Raw genomic sequence first — 26894 nt, forward strand, 5'->3', positions numbered from 1 at the left:
AGAGAATCATTGATTGCCTCCTGCACGCCCCCAACTCGGCCCTGTGCAACCCGGCCATGTGCCCTTGACCAGAATTGAACCCAGGACCCTTCAGGCCGACGCTCTATCCACTGAGCCAAGCCAGCGAGGGCATTGTCTGTCATTCTTTTAGATTTTAACCATCCTAATAGGTTTGTAGTGGTATTTTGTTGTAGTTTCAATTTGCATTTCCATAATGACTGATGACATTGAGCACCTTTTCACATGCTTATTTGCTATCCATATATCTTCTTTGGTGAAGTGTACAAATCATTTGCCCATTTTTAAAAATTGAGGGTTTTTTTCCTTACTATTACATTTTGAAAGTTTTTTTTAATATATTCTGGGTTTAAATCCTTTATCAGATATATAATTTACAAATAGTTTCTTCCAGTCTGTGGCTTGTCTTCTCATTCTGTTAACAGTGTCTTTCAAAGGGCAGTTTTTAATCATGAAGATGTCTAATTTATCCAGTTTTAACTTATGAATCGTGCTTTTGGTGTCCTATTTTTTTTTAATATATTTTATTGATTTTTTTACAGAGAGGAAGGGAGAGAGATAGAGAGTTAGAAACATCGATGATTGAGAAACATCCATCAGCTGCCTCCTGCACACTCCCCACTGGGGATGTGCCCGCAACCAAGGTACATGCCCTTGACTGGAATCGAACCTGGGACCCTTGAGTCCGCAGGCCGATGCTCTATCCGCTGAGCCAAACCGGTTAGGGCTTGGTGTCCTATTTAAGAAATCTTTGCCTAGTCCAAGATCACAAAGATATTCTCCTATGTTTCTTCTAGCAGTTTTATGGTTTTTAGGTTTTGCATTTAAGTTATAATTCATTAAATTATTTTTATTTTGAAACAATTTTATATTTGTAAATATTTGCAAAAATAGTACATGGAATTCCATGTCTTTCACCCAATTTCCCCTAATGTTCACATCTTACATAACCATAGTACATACTGTTAAGTAATTTATAGACCTTATTCAAACATCACCAATTATTCCACTAATAATCTTTTTTCTTGTACCAAATCTAACCCAGGATTCCACATTGTCTTCTTAGTCTTCTTAGTCTGGGACAGTGATTCAGTATTTTCTGAAGAGTATATGCCAATTATTTGGTATAATGTCCCTCAGTTTCATTTTATCTGATTGCTCATTATTAGATTGAGGTTATGTATTAACAACTTTATTGAGATATATGATTCATTTTGTGTTAGATTTTGTATATGGTGTGAGATATGGATCAAAGTTTATTTTTTTGCCTATGGATATCCAATTGTCCCAGCAGCATTTGTTAAAAAGACTATCCTTTCTCTACTGAATTGCCTTCACACCTCTGTAAAAAATCAATTGAGCAAGTAAAAAAAAAAAAAATTTAAGAAAATGATAAAAAGTCAATTGACCGTGTATATGTGAGTATATTTCTAGACTTTCTGTTCTATTCCACTGTTCTATCTTTATGTTTTGATTACTAGAACTCTATAATAAGTCTTGAAATCAGGTAATATCAGTCCTCCAATTTTATTCTTTTTTTTTTTACATTTTAAAAATTCTCACTGGAGGATATGTTTTTATTGATTTTAGGGAAAAAGGGAGGGAGAGAGAGAGAGAAACATCAATGTGAGAGTAAAACATCGGTCAGCTGCTTCCTACATACCCTTCACCAAGGATCAAACCTGAAACCTAGGCTTGGGCCCTGATCAGGTTTGAACTTGCAACATTATTTTGTTAAAATGTACAGGGCAATGCTCCAATTAACAACCTGGCCAGGGCTTGTTTTTCTTTTTTAAAGTTGGTTTGAGCTATTCCAGATCTGATCCTTTGTATTTCCATATGAAAAATCAGCTTGCCACCCTGGCAGGTATGGCTCAGTTGGCTGGATCTCATCCGTGCACAGAAAGATGGCCTCTTCAATTCCTGACTCCCGGGCGTATGCTGGGACTGTGGGCTCCATCCTCGGTGGGGGTCGTGCCGGAGTCAGTTGATTGATGCTTCACTGACACATCAATGTCTCTCTCTCTCCTTCTGTCTCTGAAAATGAACTTTTAAAAATCTTTAAAGCAAATAAATAGAAAGACTAAATTTGTCATCGCGAGCTTTCACTGTATTTCACTGTGAATTTGTGGCAACACTTTAAAAAAAAATCACCTTGCCAATTTCTACCAAAAAAAAAAAAAAGTTCTCTGGGATTTTAATTGGCCAATTTTGGGAGAACTGACATTTTAACAATATGCAGTCTTCAAATCCACAAACATGGTATGTCCCTCCATTTATTTGTCTTCTTTAATTGATCTCAGCAATGTTCTATAGTGTTCAGTGTGCAGATCCTTTGTCAGATTTATCCCCTAAGTATTCCACATTTTTATACAATTGTAAATGTTCTTTTTAATTTTAATGTCCAATTGTTCATTGCTAATATACAGAAATATAATTTATTGCATACATTAATTTTGCATATATTTGATTTCTTTAATCCTCACCCGAGAATATGTTTTCATTGATTTTAGAGAGAGAGGGAGGGAGAGAGAAATGTCGATGTGAGAGAGAAACATTGATCACTTGCCTCCCATACATGCCCCAAGCAGGGACTGAACCTGTAACCTAGGTATGTGCCCTGACTGGGAATCGAACCCACAACCTTTTGGTGCTAGAGGACGATGCTCCAACCAACTGAGCCACCCAGTCAGGGCTATATTTGAATTTGATGTATGAGATTTAGTTGCTATTTCCCTAAGCTTACTCTGGTTGTCTAGTATTAAATTCTAGATTCTCAGGACAAAATTTTAGGGAGGAAAAGAAACATTTATTATAACCAATGTTTTATTACAGGCTATGGGAGGGCACAGCAGGCCTGCCCAGACCTCAAAGAGTCCCAGGTTGCCTTTGGAAAGAGCCCAGTCTTAAGCTTGTGGTAATCTCACAGCTCAAGAAGTTGAAGAAGAGGTTTAGTCTTTGCATGACTTGCCAGAGATCTTTTATCTATCATTTTATTATTTTCTAACTTCTTTCCTTTTTCAGTCTGTGCTGATTATCATAATACACTTCTTGTGATTATTCCTACTCCACTCGCAATAGAAGAGAACCCTTCCTTTTATTTATCTTAAAACAACCTCTCTCTTGCTCTAGAAATTACATGTGGTTTGAGTATTTAGAGAATTTAGGGGGGAAAAGACTGTATTTAACTTAGCCAAACTCTTTTTTTTTTTTAACTTAGCCAAACTCTTCATGTTTTTCCACATCATGAAAGTTTTTGTGTTGAAGTGAAAAGAGCATTGAACTTGGGATCCAGTGTATCTCACCACCCAGCTGTGTGGGCTTTGGCAAGGTATTTAACTTCTCTGAATATGTCTTCTTATCTGGATGTCATAATGAAGCATTGTGAGAATTATGCAAAAAAATAAACAAGCATTTATTGAACTTGAGTTGAAGCTGAATATTTCTGCCTCCTTTTCAGATTGAAGAGCCCTCATCTGTTTGTTTAGTTCTCAAAGGCTGGTATCCCACCTTGCTGAGACATTGCCTTTCTCTGGATCTTTTCTAGTCCAATGAGGCCTTCCAAAGCATAGACTTTCAGCTGTGGACACCACAGGTTTGAACCAGGGTAGGATCATTCATTCAACAAAAACTGAGTACCTTGGTGTGTGCCAGGAACTGAGTTTGACACTTCATTCATACCAAAAAAAAAAAAAAATTATTGAGTGCCTACCATGTATGTTACATGGATTATCCCTAACACTCATAACAATTCTGCAAAGTACGTATTGCAACTTCCATTTTACATAGGGGAAGAGGTGTTAAGAAGAGACAAATGATAAACAGCCATGTGTTTGTTAAAGACAGGTGCTGCTGCCTCTGCTTAGACCAGTGGCTCTCAACCTTGGCTGCACATTAGAATCACCTGGGAATCTTTTTAAAATCCTGATTTCTGGGTCTCATCCTCTGGAAATTCTGTTTCTTCGTTATGGGGTGGGGCCACAACATTAGTAACAAAGAAACAAAATTTCCGGAGGATGAGGCCCAGCAATCAGGATTTTAAAAAGATTCCCAGTTGATTCTAATGTGCAGCCAAGGTTGAGAACCACTGGCTTAGACCCTTCCCCTAGTTCCCTCCCTCACAAACTTCTACTCCTTTTAACAATCAACCAAAGCATCGCCTCCTTTGTGAAGCCTTCTTTGATTCTTTCAGGCAAACTTAAGTTCTTCTACCACTCTGTTCACTTGGCCTTTGATCCTTCTTATCCTTACACTAGAGGCCCAGTGCACGAAATTTGTGCACAGGTAGAGTCCCTAGGCCTGGCTGGCGATCAGGGCTGATTGGGGCCTTCCAGCTGCTGGCTGGGGCCTTCCTTCGTTCTGTGCCACTCCCTGGTGGTCAGTGCACGTCATAGCGAGCGATCAAACTCCTGGTTTCCCAGTTGAACTCCCGAGGGGACAATGCATATTAGGCTTTTATATATATAGATAGATAGGGTTGTTGTTGTTGATTTGCTTGTCTGTTTTCTCTAGAGCAGTGGTTCAGCAGTTAGAGAAGAAGGGAAAGATTAGGAATGTGATTGTGAGCAAAAGTTCAGATGTCTGAATTCGAAGAGCATATTTGGTTAAGGGGTAGGGGGTTCTTGTCAAGTAATAATAGGGGTTATAGAACTGGAGGATTTAAAACCAAGGATTTGGACTCGATACTGGAGTTAATAGGAGTCATTGAAAGTTTCTGAGCAGATGAATTATATATATTCTACTTTCATTTCAGAAAGAATTGTCTAGGTATAGAATAGTGTCTGAAAACTTGGCAGCCCATAGGAAACTATTACACGGTACAGGTGAAGACAATGAGAACCCAAACCGTCAGGTAGTTATAGAAATGAAACACTTTAAGAGCAGATGGGGGAAACATTAGGAAGGACTGACCAACAGGAATAGCTCATTTCATGGGAAATGACAAAAGAGTGAAGGATGACTGGAAAATTGGGAGAGTGATAAAACCAGTGGCAAAAATAGGAAAGCATGGGGGGGGGGGGATCAACTGGGGAAAAAGGAGACATATGTAAAACTTAAGACAATTTTAAAAAATAGGAAAGCCGGGGATATGAGAAGTATGGTTTCAGATGTGTTGAGTTTAAATACTGGCAAGCGGAAAGTTCCATTAGGACTCTTGGAAATGTTTTCTGGTTACTTTCCATGTTCTTCTTTCTGATGCCTAATATTCTGGTGGCTATGTTGGCCATTACAACATATTAAGGGTTCAGAATGTAACCATAGAATGCTTCATGGAATGGCGCTTTTCCAAGTCTAAATGAACATATTTTAAAGCCCTTGAGCCCTGGATGGTTGCTCAGTGGTTAGGGCATTGGCCTGCAAACTGAAGGGTCCAGGGTTTGATTCCTAGTCAAGGGCACATACCTGGGTTTCAGGTTCACTCCCCACCCCATCCCCAGTCTCTCTCACCTCTCTCTCTCTCTCTCTTTTCTCTTTTTCTCTTCCCTTCTCTTCTCTTCTCTTCTCTTCTCTCTCTCTCCCTCTCTCTCTCTCCCTCTCTCACTTGCCCTCCCCCACTCCTTCCTTCCACTCTCTCTGAAAAGTAATGGAAAGAATATCCTCAGGTGAGGATTTAAAAAAATTAAAAATAAAAGCCCTTGAGAGTAACAACCCACAGCCCACGAAGAGGCCTTTTGGAAATAGATTTTCCCAGAAGATGGTACTAAGCAAAGCCTTCCAAAATAGCCCTCAAAATGATTAGGAGAGGGTTGGTGACAGTGAGGCAGGTCATAGAGGTTCAAGTGAAATCTGGGTTCCAAACCCTCCTCCATCACTTCTCTCTTTGAAGCCTCAGTGCTCTCCTACGGGAAGAAGAATGGGAAAAATAAAATTACACACATTATAAATGTATAGTGAGGATCAAATGCAAAGTACTTAGCACAGTTCTTGCATATAGAAAGCATTAGATAATATTATTTGTTATTGTTGTTATCAATAGTTCATATGACTTCTTACTAGACTGTGATCTTGTTGGAGGCAGGGCCAAATCTTATAGTTATAGAAATGAAACACTTTAAGAGCAGATGGGGGAAACATTAGGAAGGACTGACCAACAGGAATAGCTCATTTCATGGGAAAAGACTTATTCCTATATCCTCAGCTCAGGGAGTAGCCAAGGACTGATGGTGACCATCAGAAGCCAGGGAAAGGCAAGAAGGGTTCCACCTGGAGTCTCAGAAGGAGCGTGGCCCCGCCAGCACCTTGATTTTGGACGTCTGGTCTCCCAAACTGTGAAACAATACAATTTACGGTACTGTGTTACAGCAGCCCTCACACACAATCAGTGTGCATTCATGTATATTTATTTTATACCTTATTTAGTCCAATACTGTTTCTTTTATTGCACAAATTTTTTCAGCTTTGACCACTGGGAGCTCTTTCAGATGGGTTCTCATACCTCTCTGATATGCTTCCATCCTTTTGATTGCTTCCTTACTTTCTGATTCTACAAGACGCTCCAGCTTCTCTTGTTTTTCCCTGCCTCCAGCCTAGAAGCAGCTGTTTCTGGAAGAGGTTCTGTTTCCTTGTATTGGAGAATGGTATTTGGAAACCAAGATCTAGATTCTAGGAGCACTCACTGCTGTTGGGATGTCATTGCTTCTAGGCCCTCTTAGTGAACAGAGTTAGGTAATATAAGTCTGTGTGCTAACCCATGGATATACACATAGCTATACTTTTCCTTCATATCTGTTACACAAAGGGTGTCCCTCCTGAGACGCCCTCCACCTTCCACTCTCTTCCACCATATTCATTTCTTCTCCCAAACTCTGTTGTAAACGCCTGTTCTCCAGGAAGCCCTCTTTGATTTATCCTGGGGCCTATTGAACCCTGAACACACTCTGGGCCTTTCCGCAGCTCTGGCAGGAGCTTTTAGCAAACTCCTCTCACACAGAGGCCAGCAGATTCCCAGGGTTTTGCACCTTGGCTCACACTCCATCCTGAGTGCCCACTATGTGCTTCAGATCCCTGCTCTGGATGCTGAGGTGGAGGCCTTCCCAAAGGGAAGAGAAGCAAATTCATGAGTCCCAGTCTGCAAGAAAGAGCCTGGTCAGACCCCAGCTCTGACAGCATACAGCTCTGGACTTCCATGCCAGAGGGAAGGGGAGAGGGGAAGTGCAATGTTGAGGTGGGTGATTCTGGATTGTACAACCCAGTTTAGACTGCAGGGAGGGACCATGCTGGGCAGGTGGGAGCATTAAACAGGGGAAATCTCTATGGGTGGTGGTAATGGCAGAGATGTGGCAAGGGGTAAGGGGGAGTTTAAGAAGGGAGTATTGCCCTAACCGGTTTAGCTCAGTGGATAGAACATCGGCCTGCAGACTGAAGGGTCCCAGGTTCGATTCCAGTCAGGGACATGTACCTTGGCTGCGGGCACATCCCCAGTAGGGGGTGTGCAGGAGGCAGCTGATCAGATGTTTCTGACTCTCTATCTCTCTCCCTTCTTCTCTGTAAAACATCAATAAAATATATTTTTTTAAAAATAAGAAGATAGTGCAATGGATAGCTCATTGGAGAAGAAGAAGAAGAAGAAGAAGAAGAAGAAGAAGAAGAAGAAGAAGAAGAAGAAGAAGAAGAAGAAGAAGAAGAAGAAGAAGGAGGAGGAGGAGGAGGAGGAGGAGGAGGAGGAGGAGGAGGAGGAGGAGGAGGAGGAGGAGGAGGAGGAGGAGGGACTATTGAGAAGAGAGTGGTATATGTGAGAGGCTAGAATATTGGGCTTTTCTGCAATATAACTCACAAAGGAGGAGCCCAAACAATAAAAAATAAAAATAAACCACACACTGGGAGCCTGCAGGGAGCACAGCCATGTCCTCCCCATCCCAGCCTCCCACAGGCCTTTCTGTCTTACTCAGGAGCAGGCAGCTGGAGCCCAAGAGAAAAGCCATTGCTAGAGCCAGGTGCAGGGCAAACTAGAGCGATACAGGTTTGGGGACAAGACAAAGCTCTGCACCCTGGGGTCAGAGCCTGGGGCAGGAGGTCACAGAGCCTCTGCAGAGTGGAGGAGAGCTGCCTCCTCCGCTCCCCCAAGCCCCACCTCCCTACCTGGCCAACTGCACCACTGTCTCAGGGCTGCTGGAAGACCCTACTCCCCAAATGCGGGTTCTAGGCACCCAGGGTAGGCCTGGGGGGCAGTGCCGAGAGTGAGGTTCTTTTATATTTTCCTAAAAGTTCAGGAAGCCCTGACATTCTTGCTTGGAGGCCCAGAACTTAAATTTAGTCACTGCCCAGAGCCCTTGTTTTAGGAAAGAATGAGATGGCTGTTGCATAATCCAGAGCCAGGAGGGTGTGGGTTGCTGAAGGAAATGGTTCCTCTTCCTCCCTCTAGGAAGGAAGGCTGGGCTAGGAGTGCTGGGGATGGGCGGGGCCTGGGGGAGGGCAGCGGTGGGTGGGGAGACACCCTGGGCATAGCACTGCCTGAAGAGTCCACATAACCCACTGGTTGACACTGGGTGGAGATGGAGTGGGGGGCAGGTTCTGGGAAAGTAGGGGGAATAGAGGACGGGCTGCCTTGAATGAGGGGAGGGAGGGTGGTGGCGGTGGGATGTCCACCTTTCTGGCCAGTGTTCCCAAGAGCACCCAGAGTGTGGGTTCCTATAACTTTTGCTCCCCCCCCCCCCCCGTAATTTCAAATGGCCAATCCCTCCCCCGCCTCCCAGGTGTCCAGCCAGTTCTCACCCTGCACACTTGCCCCTCTGCAATCGTTCCAGACTCCCTGGGCCCCACCACAGTATTAGGGTTTCTGACAGTTTGTTTAAGGAGTGCCTCCCCACCGCCCCCTTGCCCCCCAAACCCCTTTCTCGCGTAGCCCAGCTGGCCCCCTGACAGTTTCCCCGCAGGTGCATTTCAGGGCGAGTTTCCCTTGCCCCTTCCCACCGTTGTCTGCCTCTTTGCCCTTCATCTGTTGTCTCCCAGATGTGGGTGCTTACACTTTCGCTTTCCATTCACCCCATCCCTCTGATGACCCCCAGGCCCATCCCTCCTCCCTCCACTTTTAGACCACGGAGTCTCTGGTCCCCTGCTTCCCGAGCACCCACACGCTAACTGGATTTCAGGTTTTCCCTTCTTCCCAACAGCCGGCCTCTCCTCCTTTTACCCCTCCCCGTCCTCCAGGCCCTCCAGCCAACAGTCCCTCTTCCAAATTCTGGGCGAGATTCCCGCTTACAAAGCAAGAAAAATCAGAGTCGTTTGGGGAGTAAACAGAAGTTGGGAAGGGGGCCGGGAAGAAGAGTGGGGAGGACCAGGTGGGGTGGGGGGAGCCTCTCCAGTCCCACCCAGTTTAGGGAATGCCTCTGCCTCCTCCCCGCTTACCCCCCTTCACCTGGCTCTTAAAGGGCTCGGCTATTTAAGGCCGAGGGGCGGCAGCAGGCAGCAGCTGCGCTACGACTGCTCTGGGAGGAGAGAACGGGGCAAAAACCCTGACCATGACCCCGCACAGGCTGCTGCCGCCACTGCTGCTAACTCTGCTGCTCGCTGCCCGCCCGGGAGGCGCCTTGGCACGGTGCCCAGGCTGCGGGCAGGGGGCGCAGGCGGGTTGTCCAGGGGGCTGCGCGGCAGAGGAGGGTGCGGGGCAGCCCGCAGAGGGATGTGCGGAGGCTGGGGGCTGCCTCAGGAGGGAGGGGCAGCAGTGCGGGGTCTACACCCCTAACTGCGCCCCAGGACTGCAGTGTCAGCCGCCGGAGGAAGACCAGGCTCCTCTGCGGGCGCTGCTGCTGGGCAGGGGCCGCTGCCGCCCCGCGCGCGCGCCCACGGGTGAGTCAGCGCCCGCCCCGCCCATTGAGACCCGCTTCTCCGCAGCCAGGATCCTGGGGAGGTGGGCGCGGGCAGCCCTGCCAGCCTCTGGGTCCTGCCCCTGACGCTTCTCCCCCCACCCCAATCCTGGGGGACACATTAGAGGGGGAAGGGGGAAGTGCGGGAGGCAGCTGGAAGCCGGGGGGCAGCTAGGGCCAGGGAGGTGTCTGACCCTTCTATCACTTTCTCTTGAGGGGTTTATGGCCATAGCGGCCCAGCTCCATCAGTCCTAGACCCCCAAGTTGGAGAAGAGACCCAGATGTTCTCAGCTTCCACTTGGAAAAAGAGGGACTGGAACACCAGACTCCCAAATCCTGCACACCCTGAGAAATAGCCCCCCTCTCCTTTCACTATCGGGGTGTCCAAAGCACCTGAACAGGAGGCTAAGAACAGAAGGTGCCCTCCATCCAGAGTTGTTTCAGACCGTCACGGGGTCAGAGAGTAGGTGCTGGGGTCCTGGCGGTGGGGACTCGAGGTGGGGAAAGAAGGAACCTATCAAAGCAGGGTTATGGCTTAAAGCTGCCACTCCACTCTACTCCAGAGTGGGGAACAGAAGGCTGAGTCAGGGGGCGGGCACAACAGAAATGAGTCGGAGCCTGAAAGATGGGGGGGGGGGCAGCAGGGAAATGGGGAGGGCAGGAAATACAAACGTCCCCACCCCAGGGGCACCCGAGTTCCTGGTTTCTTCCATGGGAAGGGCTGGAAAATTAACGTGGAGCTGGTTCCAATCCCAGGTGCATGCGTCCAGGCTGCTAGAGGTCCTCCTGAAACGGGCGGGTCAGAGGAGGCAGTAGGAGCGAAGTCGTGATAGGGTGTTAAAATGGAAGAAATGAGGGGCAAGGGCCGAGGAGTGTGGAGGAAGGAGTATCAGATTTGGGACTGCAGATGAAGTGACTCCAGTTGTAAGTAGTAAGCAGATGAGGGCTCTATCTATGCTTAGGGGCTGGGCACTTAAGCAGAGCTTGCTTTGGGCACGGAGAGATAGTCTTTTCAGGGGTCATAATCATTTTACAGCTGGGTGGATTCCAAGAAATTCATGCTCCCCTTCCTGCCTTTCCTTCATCCTGATGCCCTGACTTATTTCTTCATCTTGTTCCATCCTGAGCTCACCCCCCACCCCCCCCCACCCCCCCCACCCCCCCCACCCCCCCACCCCCCCACCCCCCCACCCCCCGCCCCAGACACACCATATGTGAAACTTCCCCAGAGCCAGAAGCGACCTGCAGGTTGGAAGCCCCTCATTCCCGCACTTTTGCCACCTGCCCTCTGCCGGTCTAGGTTGACGAATCTCACATGTTCCTGGGACCACTAGGGTTGAGCTGGGCTGAGCCACAGGGGACCAGAAGGGTGAGACCTCTGCTGTCCCAAAAGTAACCACATCGCAGGCTTGGAAGCGCTGGGCTGAGCCACAGCAGGGTCACAGCAGGGACACACATTCCACTTGGTTGCTGCTGACCTCTCCCATTGCTTTTCTGCCCCATCTCCCTGGTTTAGTGCACCCCCTGCTGGCCTCTGGTGGAACAGCCAGGCCTTTCACCCCAAGCCCAAGGCCTCCCAATATACAGTAGTCCCCCTTATCCGCTGGAGAAGACGTTCCAATGAAACCGAGGTTAATACCAAACCCTAGTCAACGCCTTCGGCGCTGCCAGAAATGTGGCAGCAGAGCTACACCAGCAGATGCAGCCTCTCCAATAATTTTTATTTTTTTTTTCAGTCCAAACTTATTCCTGAATCTGTGTAACCATCTCTTACTTGCAGTAAATGTCTTGATGTCCCTCATTTCAGGGAATCCCTTGCTTAGGTCTTCGTATAGGCTCACTGTGATTTGTCACAACACATTGCCGTCAGTTGGAACATGTTTTCTGTTCGTGTCTTTTACTGACAAATTTAATATCTTCTCCCTCTTAACTAAGCACTTAGTGTGGCCATAACTTTTCCAGTTTGAGGTGTGACAGCAAAACTAGCATGACTTCGTGTGTTTTTTTAATGTGTTTTCATTTTTTTTTTTGAGAGAGAGAAAGGAAAGGAAAGGGAGAGAGATAGAAACATTGATGAGAGAGAAACATTCATTGGCTGCCTCCTGCACGCTCCCTACTGGAGATTGAGCTCACAAATCAGGTATGTGCCCTGACAGGAATTAAACCGATGACTTCTTAGTGCGTGGGATGATACTCAACCAACTGAGCCACACTGACCGGGCTAGCATGGATTTCTTATTCCTTCTGCACAATTTCATGGAAAGAAGATTTGTTTTATTGTAGATCTTAGCAACCTCAGTATACGATTTAAAAAATTTTTTTTTATTGATTTCAGAGAGGAAGGGAGGAGGAGAAAGAGAAACATCAATGATGAGAAAGAATCATTGATCAGCTGCCTCCTGCATGTCCCCTACTGGGGATTGAGCTGAAACCCAGGCATGTGCCCTGACCTGGAATCTAACCGTGACCTCCTAGTTCATAGGTTGACACTTAACCACTGAGCACCCCCAGCTGGGCCACCATACGATTTTTATTCTTTCCTTATTAAGTGGAGAACTTTCATCTTTTCACTTAAAGGCAGCACTTTTTGGCTCCTTTGGCATATCTGAGTTGCCAGCATCACTACTCTTGCACTTTAGGGCCATTAATAAGTAAAATAAGGGTTTTGAACACAAGGACTGAGATACCATGACTGTCGGTCTGATAACAGAAATGGCTAATTAGTGACTAATGAATGGGGAGCATATACAGCGTAGAGACACTGGACAATTGCCTGATTCACATCCCAGGCAGGAGGGAGCAAGAGGGCGAGAAATTTCATCACACTATTTATAATTTAAAACTTATGAATTATTTATTTCTGTAATTTTTTATTTAATATTTTCAGACTATGGATGACTACAGGCAACTAAACCCACAGAAAGCGAAACCACAGATAAGGGGAAACTATTGTATTTGTTCATGATTTTTCCTTTCCAAAGTGTTCCTCCCTTCTCAGCCTTGTCAGGAAATGTGATAGTACCATTTGCCAGGGAAAGAAGCTGAGGCCAGGAGAAGGTAAGGGTGGAGCCAGATTCTCACCCCCCTTCACCTCTGCCGCTCCAAAAGCCCCTCTCTGTCCCCCACTTCCGTGAGTAGGGGGTGAGCAAGGCTCTTTCCCACGTGGCGCCGGCCTTTGACATCTGGCTGATTTCTGGCCTTTTCTTCTCCCATCTTTTGGCCGTAGGGGGGAATCCTAGGGCGAGTAAACCCCAAGTGGGGACCACTCGCCAACAGGACCCGAACCGCAGAGACCAACAAAGGAACCTGGGGACCTCTGCCACTCCGGCCAGGCCCAATCCCGGGGGTGTCCAAGACACTGAGATGGTGCGTGCGGGGCTGGCAGGGAGCAGGAGGGGGTGGGGAGCCCTGAGGACGTCCGTGTGGGACTGCTTCCTGGGGCTCAGAGAAGTCTCCAGGTTAACCCTGGGAGCCTGGCTGGTGGGGCCCAGGGACTGTGCCGTGAAGCTCAGCTGGTTCTAAGCTGCTTGTTCTCCCTTCTCCCAGGGCCCATGCCGCAAACATCTGGACTCAGTGCTACGGCAACTCCAGACCGAAATCTTCCGAGGGTCTCAAACTCTCTATGTGCCTAATTGTGACCATCGGGGCTTCTACCGGAAGCGGCAGGTGAGGCCACTCCTCTCTCCCCCTTGGTCCATCAGTACAAGGCTCCTACCAGGGCTGGGCGGGGGGCTTATACGGTTGCATAAATAAGACACTGTCCCTGCCTTTAAGGATCTCCCAACTTCAGAGCCCACACAAACAGAATAACCAACCACACACTATAGCAGAGGAGTTAGACTGCCCAAGGAATGCCTAACTCAGAGGGACACAAGTGTGAAGCGCATCAGGGTCACCTAGAGGGCTGTGAATGCACAGGTGGCTGAGCCCCACCAGCAGAGCCTGAGAATTTGCATCTCTAACTCCGTCCCTAGTGATGCTGATGCTGTTGGTTTGGGAGCCACACTTTGAGAACTGCTGTTCTGGCCTAGAAGAACAGGCACAATTTTGTGTGTGGAGAAGAAGAGAAGCAAGGGAAGAAGGGAACCCAGCAGGACTCATGGTCCTGAGAACTCTTAGCTGTTTCCGCACACTCAGGCTCAGGAGTCCACAGCCCGTCCCCAACCCACAGGACCCCGCCCACCTCTCCTGTTGGAGCCTTGGCCTCACCTCCGATCTGTATGCCTCTCTCCCCAGTGCCGCTCCTCCCAGGGGCAGCGCCGAGGGCCCTGCTGGTGCGTGGACCGGATGGGCCAGCCCCTGCCAGCATCCACGGACAGCAATGGCGGCTCCCCCTGCTCCGCAGGGAGCAGTGGCTAAGGCTGGATGGGGTCCTGCAGGGCCACTGGCAGGAGCCTGGGGCTGTCATCTTGGGTCATTTGTTGAGTAATGAGTAACTCAGTCCCACACTCCACCTTCAGGCCCTGCCCCATTCCCCCCCTTATCCCTGAGACATCACACATGGAAAAGTTGGTGTTGGCTTGGGGTGTCAATAAAGCTGTTTTGGGGGGCTCTGGTCTATGTCTCTGTGTCCACCTCTCACATTTCTGGAGCCCCTGGCCCTTCTCCCCCCCCCCCTTTACAGCCCTCCAATAGCCATTCGCCTCTCCTGTGGCCTGACTACCTTTGGTCCTTCCCGCTGCTCTTGGAATGAAGGAGGGAGCCATTGTCAGAGGCTTCAAGCCCTGAAGCCTCACCCAGCTACCCACCAGGGAGTCGGGGGCGGAGACAGAGGTGGGGAGACACTGAGCTCCCAGCCTTGGTATGAGGTTGTGATCTTGTTTCTAAGTGATCTTTGGACACAGGGGAGAGGAAGAATTAATAGTTAATCCCCAGCAGGAACCTAACAAAGAGAAACTCTCAAAGTACCTACCCTTCTGCTGCATCCTACTAAAAAGGAGATGACATTATTATTTATTGAGCTCCCCTCACGGGCTGGGCCCTGGACCATGTGCTTTTACCTGGATTCCCTCTTTTTGTGCTTATAGTAATTTTGTGAGGAAGGGACTTTTGCCCCTGTTTTTCAGAGGAGGAAACTGTGGCTTAAAATATTTGGGTCACTAGCCTGAAATTACACAGCCAGGAAATGATGGAGGGAGGATTTATATCCAGTTCTTCCGCATGTGACAATGCCTGGCATTCCTTAGGTGCTAAATATGTGTCTACTTTGCCTACCTGCTAACCCAAGCCAGTGTAGGGAAGAGCTGACATTCAGGGACACGGCACCTAGCGCTTCCTAGAGGGGCCACAGCTCCACAATTGTCACAGGTGTCAACTCCATCAGAATATTAATCACCGGCATACAATGCTTTCAAGTTGACAAGGTCCTTTCACACACCTTATCTCACGGTCTAAGGGAGCTGAGTGTACTGATAACTGAAGAGGTTTCTGACTCCGCCCCGACCTTCAGCCTGCTGGAAGGTGAGCCATGCTAGGTGATAAGCCTCAAAGAGGCAAAGTCCCCCTTCCCACCACATGCACAGTCACTCCTCCTGCGGGAGGGAGCGCACACTTGCTCAGAGCTGGGCATCTGGCGGGTGGTTGGGCTGTTGCGGGGTTGCATCCAGTCCATCCCTGCGACAGCCCACCGAGCCTGGAGCTGAGAAGCTCTGCCCTCCGGATCAGATCCCCTGTCCTCTGGAGGCCGCCCTCCTGAGAGGACTTTCGTCTTTGGAGCTGTCGCTGAGCTGAGAGATGGGAGCTCAGCGGGTTGGCAGGCAGTGAAGGGAAGGAAGGAACATGGCAGAGGCCACCTGCTGCCCAGACAAGGCTGACATCATGGAGCCAAAGGCAGCGCGCTCTCGGAGGAGAGCGGGGTCGAGAAGAGAGCAGGAGGACCCACCCTCCGGAGGAGGTGAGCCACCCTCTGGGAGTGAGAAAGCTCAGGTGGGGTTGGAAGTGGGGATACCCTGTCGAGAGGGGGCTCCTCCTTTCTACCTGGAACCCCTCCAGCTGTCCTGGGAAGGCAGACTCCGGCCTCTGCCCCTAACCACCCAGCTGGAAGACGGAAACAGAAAAGGGGCATTCAGAGCTGTGGCCTTGCCTCATCTTTCTGACTCTCCAACCTCAGAGGGTAAACAGAGAGACTTCCTGTTCCCTGAGAAGCCTGTTTCCAGTAAAGTCATCAGGCTCCCTGCTTACCAATGGCCTCCTCACCCCCTGACAAAATAACTTCCTCTTCTGACTGCCGCACCCATGATGCTAGATATCTTCTGGTCGCGGGGCTGGGAGGCTGCTGAGCACACAGAAAGCACTTCCTGGCAGAGGATGCCTCTGGGCTCACCCCAGGCAGCAGAACCCTAACCCCTCCCCTTTGGGTGTGCCCTTTGACCCCTCCTTTTAGGAAATCCTGAGGCGCTTGGAGGCCCTGACTTGGTGCAATGGACTCAACATATGGAGGTGAGGGACCTCAGAGGTCAGAGGTCAAGATGAGCAGGTCTTAAAGTGGAGGGCAGTAGGGGAGAGGACCAGTTTGGTGATAAAGACAATTTGGTCTTGGGTTCTAACCCCTCAGATCAGGTAAGAGCTAAGGGTTAAGATGAAGGGGTTTGAAACACAGGTCATCAGGGCAGGAGCCAAAAATCAGCCCATGAACAGTCTTCTGTTAGTGGGGCTAGAGGTCAGGAGAGGGGAGGCTGGGGTCAGGGAGAAGAGAGTCAAGTCAGAGATGACAAGGCAGTTGGAACTGGAAATGTCACTACTGCTGTTTCTCCTTGATCATCACTGCGGCCCTGGGAAGCCCAAGGGAGAGAAATTATTGGGGAATTTGTGGGCAGGAACCGTGTCTTCTCTCCCTAGCACTTGTGCACATAGAGAGCTCAGTAAATGTTGAGTGAATGAGAGGATGGCAAACCGGTTGGAGGGACAGTGGGCCCTGCTTTGTCCCGTAGGCTGTGAAGGAGCAGCTGCTGGAGCAAGCGCAGAGACAGCTGCTGGAGCTGCTGGATCGCGCCATGTCAGAGGCCGTACAATCCTACCCACCACAAGGCAGACCTCTGCCCACTATTTCTCCAGATTCCCCGAACAAGTAAGAGTCTGAGGAGCCAGGGGCTGATGAATGGCTGGAGCAGGCTCCACCACTGTAAGATTGTAAGCCATAAACATCACCTCATGCGCCCTTTGCCAGCGCTGGCGTGACCCTCACTTCCACTTTCCCCCTTCTCCTTTTATTGCCTCTGCCTTCCTGGCTCTGACCTCCACCTGCAGCCATGCTCTGCCCTGGCCCTGACCTTCTGCCTGATCCTGCCCTCTGGCCCTAGCCTTGACCTTCTGCTACTACTACTCTCGGCTCCCAAGTATTGATCTTCTGCAAGGCCCTCTGCCCACTGCCTTCTTCCTTTGGCTCCTGACCCAGAACAACTCTCTCAATTCAGAACCCAGGAGCCACCCCTGAAGAAACGGAAAGTTTTTATCAACCGCAAGTCCCTGCTTGAGTAAGTTAAGGGAGAGGACAGGGTGGGAGGAAAAGGAAGTGCTTTGGTTAGGGGTCCATCTCAGTTCTCATCCTCAGGCTCTAGATGGTTTGGGAGAGGACCTGGAAAGGGTTTTAAGGTTCAGTTCCCCCACTTGTCCTGTGTGGAAGTGTGGAAGAAAGGCCACCAGGATACGTGGTGTCTGGGCAAGAAAGGGCTTTGGGCAGATGTCCCAGTCACACCCCAGCCCTCAGACTTTCCAATCAGTAGGCTCCATCCTCACATGTGTACGGTGCCTGAGCCAGTCCACATGACCTTGAGGACCCTTCCGCACTGACATCCAGGGCCCTCTCCCTCCAGTGAACTGATGGAGGTGCAGCACTTCCGGACCATCTACCACATGTTCATCGCCGGCCTGTGTGTCTTCATTATCAGCACCCTGGCCATCGACTTCATTGACGAGGGCAGGTAGGCCCCTCTCTTGCCTGGGACAGGCACGCAGATCAGATCAGACCCCTTGGGTCCCCGGGGTTCCACCAACTATTGGCCAGAGAGGGCACAGGTTCCCCTTTGATGATTGCACACACATCGTTGTTGCTTCCAACAATATTCCCACCTAAAACACACTCTTAGCTTCTTCCTTTCACAGCCTTGGATGGCCCTCAGTCTGTCCCCCCAGGATCAGCCATTCTGGGGACAGCCCCTCATATACTTCTCAATAGGAGCCTTGTCTGGAGGCAGATATACATATGTGTGTGCACACATACACACTTCCCCTCCCCTCTCCTTTCCAAGTCAGTGCTGTTCAGTTCAAGTAACCTCCTGTGAGCATCTTCCAAGGACCGGCCCTGGGGGCAGACCCCATCCCTGTCTATGAGGCACTCCCAACCTTGTGGGGAAGACAGACAGCCACACAAGTGCCTTGGTGGGTTGTTTCCCCCAGAGACCACCCTCACACACACTCTAGGGGATGAGCTTCAGAAGACTGTACACCCCTGGGGTCTGTATTTGCAGGCTCTCCCCGCCTCTCCCCACTAAGTAGGGCTTAGGAAGCAGTAAAAGGAAGAGGACCAAGGGTCTGCAAGTTCAGCAACAGCACTTCCTTTTGGTAAATTGTTGCTAATTATGAATATTTTAAGGATCAAATCTCAGTAAAAAATTCAAATACTTGTAAAGTTACAGTCCTTCTTGACAACCCCCCTCAATCCCAGACTGCTTCCCAGAAGTAACATTTTCAACAGTTTTGAGAGTTTCCCTCCAGAGTGGTTTCCACCCATCCTATATAATAAAAGGCCAGCCACCATAAGCGTAATGACCGGGACAACCCGAGACCAGAACCACCACAGCCCCTCCCGGGGCTCCCCAACACCAAACAAGCGGTTAGGGGTGATCAGGAAGGCAGGCAGAGTGGTTAGGGGTGATCAGGTAGGCAGACCAGCGGTTAGGGGTGATCAGGTAGGCAGGCAAGTGGTTAGGGGTGATCAGGTAGGCAGGGAAATGGTTAGGGGCAATCAGGTAGGCAGACCAGCGGTTAGGGGTGATCAGGTAGGCAGGCAAGTGGTTAGGGGTGATCAGGTAGGCAGACCAGCGGTTAGGGGTGATCAGGTAGGCAGGCAAGTGGTTAGGGGTGATCAGGCAGGCAGGCAGAGTTGTTAGGGGTGATCAGGTAGGCAGGCAAGTGGTTAGGGGTGATCAGGCAGGCAGGCAGAGTGGTTAGGGGTGATCAGGTAGGCAGACCAGAGGTTAGGGGTGATCAGGTAGGCAGGCAAGTGGTTAGGGGTGATCAGGTAGGCAGGCGAGGGGTTAGGGGCTATCAGGTAGGCAGATGGCCCCTCACAGGGCTGGTCCCGCCCCCCAGCAAAGAAAGAGGGAGGCCCAGGCCACCAGTGGTGGTGGCAGCAACTCTGTGGCAGGTGTGCAGCCGGCCAGTGGTTGCCCCGCAGAAGGAGGCCCAGGCCAGCCAAGCCATCGCACCCCACGCCTGTCGCCTGCAGAGGGAGGCCACTGGTGGCGGGGGCGGGGAGGGAGGCAGTGCTGCACAGATGGCAAGCAGTGGCAGCGGTAGAGGTGGGGCCAGCTGCCTACAGCCCGGGAAGGAAAGCTCCAATAGGCCCTGGTCTCAGGCCAGGCCTAGGGACCCTACCCGAGGGGTCCTGGATTGTGAGAGGGTGCAGGCCGGGCTGAGGGACACCCCCCACCCAGTGTACGAATGTTCAAGTACCGGGCCTCTAGTATGTGTATAAGCACCAAAGAGATGTACTTCGTAAGGGTTTACATAAATAAGACACTATATCTATTGTTTTGCTTTCACTCCTTAGCAACCTGGTTTAGACCTCTTTCCATGTCAATCCATTGTGTTTAATGACTACAGAGTCTGAAGATGCCTGGCTTTGTTCATTTAGTCCTTTCCTAATGGACACGTAGGTTGTTTCAGTTTTTCATCGTTAAAACTGTATACTCAATCTAAGCAAACAAAACACTCAACAACCTGCCCTCCAAAGAACGGAGCAAAGTTAAACACTAAATACCTCCTGTCCTAGTTAGCATGCAAAACACGAGCTCTTCTGCAACACCGTAATACCCACAGCAGCTCCAACAGCAGTTTGGAAGCAAACTCACTTCCCAACTGTCTCCTCAGGCAACGCCCTGCACTAGAAGTCCTAGGCAGCAGAGGTGCCACCTGGAACACTTTCAGAGATGAGGAGCTCACAAGCTTTGCAAGATACCTCAGTTTATCTTCCAAGAGCTCTGGCTGCAGAGGGAGGGGAAAGAATGGGCTACACATTTGTCTCATTTGTCTCTCCTTCCCCACCCCAAGGCTGATGTTGGAGTTCGACTTATTGATCTTCAGCTTCGGACAGCTGCCCTTGGCTCTGATGACATGGGCCCCCATGTTCCTGTCCACTCTGCTGGCGCCCTACCAGGCCCTCCGGCTGTGGGCGAGGCCCCAGGCTAGCGGCGCCTGGACGCTGGGGGCGGGCCTGGGCTGCGTGCTGCTGGCCGCTCACGCCGCAGTGCTGGGCATACTCCCGGTCCACGTGGCTGTGAAGCATCAGCTCCCGCCAGCCTCCAGCTGCGTCCTGGTCTTTGAGCAGGTGTTGAGGCGGGGAGGGAGGGGAGGCGGGGCGCCCCAAGGGGCGGTGGAGGCCGGGTGAGGGAAGGCACTGCTCTTCGCATGGGGTGGAGCTAGTTACTAGGGGCGGAGTTTGTCGCGAGGGATTTGAGCGGCCCAGCAGGCTCCAAAGAAATGGACCAGACAGACTAAGCAAATATAGTCCAGCTCCTCATGGAGTCACTGGGGTTGGTCAACGAAAGCTCTGTCCTTGCCTTTTCCGTGCCCCCTTCCTTACCCTCGAGTCATCCCAGCAATAAGGTAATCCGACAAAAGGATAAAGTATGTGCTCCGAACACACAGATTTTACGAAGTGCCTCTCTCTCTCTCTCTCTCTCTCTCTCTCTCTCTCTCTCTCTCTCTCTCTCTCTCTCTCACAGAGATTGTGATATGCTTAAAGCCACGCCCCAATGTAACCTCCCTTCCACTCCATCTCAGGTCAGACTCCTGATGAAGAGCTACTCCTTCCTGAGAGAGGCTGTGCCTGGTATCCTTCGTGCCAGAGGAGGTGAGGCCTTCAGCGGGCGCTGTCGTGAGCTCTGTCCTCTGGGCTGATTGGATAAAGCCCGCAGCGGCAGGACCCTCATAGAAGCTCTGACTTCCTAAGCCCACCTTGCCCACTGGGCACAGCTCTGACCTCCAGCTGGGCTCTGTGGGCCTGAGCCATTCCGCATTCTCAGGTCCCACTCTGAGAGATGGCACCTCTGTTGCCCAGAACTCCTGGTGCTTTCCCATTTCCAGGCCCAGCCTGAGAGAGAGGGAGAATGGATAGTGGAACTTCTTGGTGCCAAATAAAGCTTCAGCCAGAGCAGGTCCTGCCCCAGAAAATAGGGTGCCTGGAATGGAAGTAAAAGAGGGGTTCAGCTCCTGCCCAGCTTCACCTCCCCCACCCCATCCTAAACCCAATATCCAGCCCCTCACCCAGCCCCTGCACCTCTGTCCTAGCCAGCTCTCCATACCCTAGTCCCACCCTCCCACACCTCTGCCCTCTCTCCCTTTCCCCTTCACTGACGGACCCTTCTCACTCCTCCCCAGGTGAGGGGGTCCGGGCCCCCAGCTTCTCCAGCTACCTCTACTTCCTCTTCTGCCCCACACTTATCTACAGGGAGACTTACCCCAGGTAAGACCCTGCACCCTTTCCCAAATGCCTAGGCCCATCAGGGATCTTGCCCTCCTCCTCCCCTCTCCCTGAAGTCCCTGGCCTCCCCTGGATACTTCCTCAGGAAGCAGCCCCATCACAGAGATGAGAAAGAAGTGGCAGGTAGACTACCCCCTCTCCTCGCCCAGCCCATGGTGACACGAGGGTGATCAACTGTCCTGGTTTGCCCAGAATTGTCCCTGTTTTAGCACTGAAAATCCTAGGTCCTGGGAAGTCCCTCGATCCACAGCAAACCCCAGATGGTTGGTCACCTTGGTTGACACGCAGGCTCAAAGTCCATTTGCCACCTCTGCTATGGAAGGTGCAAGCTGTTCTAGTCCCCCACCTCCCTGAGCAATTGAGGGGCTGTGGAGAGAGGGCCCCAGAACCTGGGTCCCGGTCTGACCAGGGAACAAGAAACATATAATCCCCATTGCTGCTGCAGGACACCCAACATCAGGTGGAATTATGTGGCCAAGAACTTTGCCCAGGTCAGAAGATGGGGTAGAAGGGTGGACCACCTGTGACTCATGGGAGCTGAGGGGATATTTCTGTGGCGGGGGTGGGGGTGGGGGTGGAGAAAGCCTGGGGAGGAGGTCAGAGGGAAGAGAAGGAAGATGCTGGGCCAGAGTCCAATTCTAGGGTGAGGGGGCAGCTACCAGTGCCCCGCCCCTCAAATGTAGGTACCTACCACTCCCACTTCAGGCCCTGGGCTGCCTCCTCTATGCCTGTTTCATCATGGGCCGCCTCTGTGTTCCTGTCTTTGCCAACATGAGCCGGGAGCCCTTCAGCACCCGTGCCCTGGTGCTCTCCATCATGCATGCCACCTTGCCAGGTATGCCCACTAAAGCAGGACTGCAGAAGGCTGTGTCCTGGGAAAGCTTAGCCGGGAATTCCTCACTCCCCTTGCTCTTTACCTTCTGCCAGTTTCAACACCTCCTTCTGAATCTCCCTGCACTCCTGTCCCCTCCTATCACTATTCATTGTCAGGGTCTCAGTTCAGATGAGCATCTACTCCCCTTTCCACATCAGCCTCCCAACCTGTGTCCCTCCCACCTGAATCTTTCCTCTCCCATCTGCCCCTGAGTTCACTGCTGCCCAGATGAACTTCCGTCCTACAGAGTAGTCATTTCTGATCCTGCTTCAAAAGCTCCAGTGACAGCTCATTGTTGGCTTCTCCAGATAAGAGTTGAACCTTGGCCCGGCATTCAAGGCCCGTCCTATGCGTCGTATTCCACCATAACCCCAGCCATTTACTTTCATGACTCCAAGCCTTTGCTTCTACTAGTCCCTCAGCTTGGCATGCCCTTTCACTACTTTCCAGTTATGAAATCCAGTTCCTTCTTGGAGGCCCATGTGAGAGGCCCTCTGGAGGAAGCCTTCCCTTTTTTAAGCATCAATTACCATGACTTTCCCTGTGCTTTGCACGCCCAAGCACATCGATGGCCACCATGCTTAACTCCCGATACATCTGACCTCGATGTGTGGTTGAACATGTCTCTCTGTCTCTGTCTCTCTCCTCCTCCTCCTCCTCCTCGTTCTTCTTCTTCTTCTTCTTCCTCTTCTTCTTCTTCTTCTTCTTCTTCTTCTTCTTCTTCTTCTTCTTCTTCTTCTTCTTCTTCTCTCTCTCTCTCTCTCTCTCTCTCTCTCTCTCTCTCTCTCTCTCGTCTCCCCTCCCCCCCATCACTCTCAATGGCCAGGGGTTTTAAGAATTATCTCATATCCCCAATCTCTGACATCAATCTCTGATATGGATAAACAAATGGATGAATTAATAAATGCATGAATTAGTAAATGACTAATAAATGATGGGTAGGATTGAAACCCTAGCTGCTGTGCAAGGGCTCCGCAGAGCTTCCTGGGGGTTCCACGTGGGCCAGTCTAACCTGCAGCCCCTTGTCCCCACTCACCAGGCATCTTCATGCTGCTGCTCATCTTCTTTGCCTTCCTCCACTGCTGGCTCAACGCCTTCGCAGAGATGCTACGATTTGGAGACAGGATGTTCTACCGGGTATGACCTGGACCTGGACCCCTTGGGAGCTAGAGGCAGGGAGAGATAGGGAGAGATCTGGGGAGGATGGTGGCAATGTTGGGTGTCACCTCGCCTGCAGTCTCCCACAGTGAGAAATGTGCCCTCTGGGTGTGGTTAAATGCCAACTTTCCACCTCCCAACTAGCCAGGGCTAACTGCTTTTGTGTGGATGGAGGGGAGTTCCAGAAACAGGGAGAGTACCAGGGAAGGCAGGGCCCCAGGTCCTGAAGAGGGAGCTGGGAGAGTGCTGCTGTCTCTGTTTTGCCTGGGGTCAGCTCTTGTGGAAGGACATTGGGATAGGGGACAGGGGAGGAGTGAGAAGCTGAGAAGCTGGGGCCTGGGAAGAAGCAGGACCCTGATGCTTACCTCCTTCTCCCACTCTGACCCCTTCCCCCTCCCCTTCCCCTTTTCCTCCCCCTTCCCCTCCCCCTCCCCCTTCCCCTTCCCCTTCCCCTCCCCCTTCCCCTTCCCCCTCCCCCTCCCTTTCCCCTTCCCTTCCCCAGGACTGGTGGAACTCCACATCCTTCTCCAACTACTACCGCACTTGGAACGTGGTGGTCCACGACTGGCTGTACAGCTATGTGTATCAAGATGGGCTGTGGGTACGGGCTCTGCAGACCCTGCAGCCCCCACACTTAATGGAGCCTCCCTAGACCATCCTCTCTTTTCCTCCCGCTGCACCATCCAACCTAAGGGTCCCTTGACTTCCACCTGCCCCATTCCCCCATTCTACCCAATCCAATGGACAGAAATTTCATATTGAGATTCAGCTTCCTTCCTTCCTTCCTTCCTTCCTTCCTTCCTTCCTTCCTTCCTTCCTTCCTTCCTTCCTTCCTCCTTCCTTCCTTCCTTCCTCCTTCCTTCCTTCCTTCCTTCCTCCTTAATTCCACCCCCTCCACAGAGCCTTTCTGCCCTCCTAAGGAGCATGCATATATCAATTTTCAGTTACCAAGAGTTGTTACATACATTTAATCTGCACAACAACCCTGAGAAGTATTATTATATCATCCCCTTTTAAAAATTGCATCTAAGGCCCAAATGGGTTAATAAAATATCCTTAAATAAGACATGGCAGCCCTTCTGACCCCAAATCCCATATTCTTTCCATTGCACCACATACCCTCCTGGCTTTCTTAAACGGGGCAGGGGAGGGGGGGATGCTTTTTGTGGAGGGATCCTAAGGAGAATCACTCCACATTCCTCCCCCTATCCCTGCCAGCTCCTTGGTGGCCAGGCCCGACGGGCAGCCATGCTGGGCGTGTTCCTGGTCTCTTCAGTCGTCCATGAGTATATCTTCTGCTTTGTCTTGGGCTTCTTCTACCCTGTCATGATGATACTCTTCCTCGTCATTGGAGGTGAGCTTGCTTCTGTGTGCCACTGGAGGGGAATTCATCCAGAGGGAGGAGGCTTGTGCTCCGGACCCTGGAGAGTCCAGACTGATGGGGAAGGCCACACACCCAGGACAGAAGGGGATATGCATACCTCATGGGAGAAGGCATGAGAGTTGTGTGTGAGAGTTGGAGTGAGAAGAGACTTGGGAGCAGGGATGAAGGCAGCATCTGATGGCAACAAGGGGGTGTCCTGGGGAATGTGGAAGAAGATTTCTGACTGGAGAGAAGCATCTGAGCAGGACACACATAGAGGGAGACAAAGGAGAGAAAACTGGTGGAGGTTAGGAGGTTCAGTATGAGAGCCAGGATATTGAAGGGTAAACTGAGGAATCCTGGTTTTACATGAGCCACTTGAGACCTCCATGGGTTTCTGGAGCTGAGTTCAAGATCTTTCCCAATGGAGTCTTCCCGTTCCATCTCTCCCCGGTGCCCTGGGGTGGGAGAGCAGCCAGGGACACAAGGCACGGGTATCTGGAGCTGGCGTGACAATCTTTTCTCCTGCCTCAGGACCGATGAACTTCATGATGCATGACCGACACACGGGCCCAGCATGGAACGTGCTGATGTGGACCATGCTCTTTCTGGGCCAGGGCATCCAGGTCAGCCTGTACTGCCAGGAGTGGTATGCACGGCGGCACTGCCCCCTGGCCCAGGTAAGGAACCATGATACCTAACTCCCCGTTCAGGTGTACATGCCTCTCCTTCCCAATAGTTAACCCCCTATGTTTGCCCAATTCAACAGGTATGATCAGGGGCCAAGGCCTGATTTGGGGGTGATGGGCTCCCATGTCTTGGGTGCACTGGGAGGAGGGACCTCATTGACAACTCACCTTTCTCTGGCACAGACAACTTTCTGGGGGCTGGTGACACCTCGATCCTGGTCCTGCCATATCTAGAGGCACCCTCACTGTCCTGATGACACCAGCAAGTTCTTCTCTGCCTGCACAGCCTGGGACCAGGGCTCATCTCTCTGCACTCCAAGACCTAGCTCTGAGGCAAGGGGGCCTTGCAGGCATGACCCCACCCGGGAATTCTGGAGACTCAGATCTGTGGGCCTGTAAACAGCTGAACATAGACCCAGGATGGTGGTGGCTCTGGAGCCCCCATCCCCATAGACTGGGCACAGCCACCCCCCCCATCCCATGGCTGTCCAGATTTGAGGAGACTCACATATTTGGTGAATGTGGGGTGACGTACAGAGACCTGGGACCACCGAGGTCTGAGAAGGGTTTGATTCTGGTTTTGTACTTCCAATACAATAATAAATTCTACGTTTCTTTTTATTCATTCGTTTATTCATTCATTCATCATTTGCTGAAGGCCCCCTTCTGATAGGCATTATTGAAGAATCGTGTCTGCAGACAGGACTTTGTGGCAGGAGGGGCTGAAGGTCTTCGGTGACAGCCTGCCTTACCTTCTCTATGCCACTCCCCTCTCCCCAAAACCTGGCCTCACGGCCTCTTCCACCTTGACTCCCTCTTCAGCTCTCGTTTCCACACCCCTTTAACCCTCCGCTCTTGGCAACCTCTATCACATTTTGAGAGGGCACATAGCAGGTCTCCTTTCATTCAGCAAGAACCTCCTAGACAGACCTTAGGCAAAATGTTCAACATCATGAGTCTCAGTTTCCACAGCTATAAAACAGACATTAAAATTAGGAGTGTCCTGACTGCATGGGACAGTAGGTCAAAACATTTGTATTCAAAACCATTCCAGAAACTAGACTGTGCTCACCCTAAGAAGGAGGTCATTTGTGTCTACCCTACACAGATTCCTCGCCGAACCTGGTGGTGGGAGGTGGCTGGATTAGAAAAGGGGAATGTTAGCTCCAGGGGGACTAAGAACCAAATAAACCAGGATCTCTAAGAGAGAGGGGGGCACTTTTAAAAATATTTTAACAGTGTCTAGAGAATATATTTTTATGTCAATAATACAGATCTATTTTATCAT

General features: G+C 50.6%; 2 protein-coding genes across 2 annotated transcripts; both read left to right on the forward strand.

The window, feature by feature from the left end:
- Positions 1-9318: 9318 nt before the first annotated feature.
- Positions 9319-14381, forward strand: IGFBP6 (insulin like growth factor binding protein 6). Its single transcript, XM_059682995.1, has 4 exons — positions 9319-9804; positions 13048-13187; positions 13368-13487; positions 14058-14381. Exons 1-4 carry the CDS (start codon positions 9477-9479, stop codon positions 14178-14180), a joined length of 711 nt encoding a protein of 236 aa, XP_059538978.1. The 5' UTR covers positions 9319-9476; the 3' UTR covers positions 14181-14381.
- A 941-nt stretch (positions 14382-15322) lies between these two features.
- On the forward strand, positions 15323-26227 carry SOAT2 (sterol O-acyltransferase 2). The gene is made up of 15 exons (XM_059682994.1): positions 15323-15714; positions 16204-16259; positions 16751-16887; positions 17234-17293; positions 17633-17740; positions 20091-20367; positions 20823-20892; positions 21420-21504; positions 21968-22013; positions 22228-22357; positions 23436-23533; positions 24057-24155; positions 24773-24908; positions 25452-25597; positions 25790-26227. Exons 1-15 carry the CDS (start codon positions 15600-15602, stop codon positions 25838-25840), a joined length of 1614 nt encoding a protein of 537 aa, XP_059538977.1. The 5' UTR covers positions 15323-15599; the 3' UTR covers positions 25841-26227.
- Positions 26228-26894: the final 667 nt, after the last annotated feature.

This window comes from Myotis daubentonii, chromosome 2 (genome assembly GCF_963259705.1).
Source record: "Myotis daubentonii chromosome 2, mMyoDau2.1, whole genome shotgun sequence".
Classification (NCBI taxonomy): domain Eukaryota; kingdom Metazoa; phylum Chordata; class Mammalia; order Chiroptera; family Vespertilionidae; genus Myotis; species Myotis daubentonii.

Coding starts and splice junctions, on each gene's coding strand:
- IGFBP6 (XM_059682995.1), top strand. CDS start 9,477: ATGACCCCGCACAGGCTGCTGCCGCCACTGCTGCTAACTCTGCTGCTC. Junction 13,188..13,367: donor GTGTCCAAGACACTGAGATG/GTGCGTGCGGGG, acceptor CCCTTCTCCCAG/GGCCCATGCCGCAAACATCT. Junction 13,488..14,057: donor GCTTCTACCGGAAGCGGCAG/GTGAGGCCACTC, acceptor CTCTCTCCCCAG/TGCCGCTCCTCCCAGGGGCA.
- SOAT2 (XM_059682994.1), top strand. CDS start 15,600: ATGGCAGAGGCCACCTGCTGCCCAGACAAGGCTGACATCATGGAGCCA. Junction 20,893..21,419: donor TATCCTTCGTGCCAGAGGAG/GTGAGGCCTTCA, acceptor ACTCCTCCCCAG/GTGAGGGGGTCCGGGCCCCC. Junction 22,014..22,227: donor TGGCCAAGAACTTTGCCCAG/GTCAGAAGATGG, acceptor CTCCCACTTCAG/GCCCTGGGCTGCCTCCTCTA.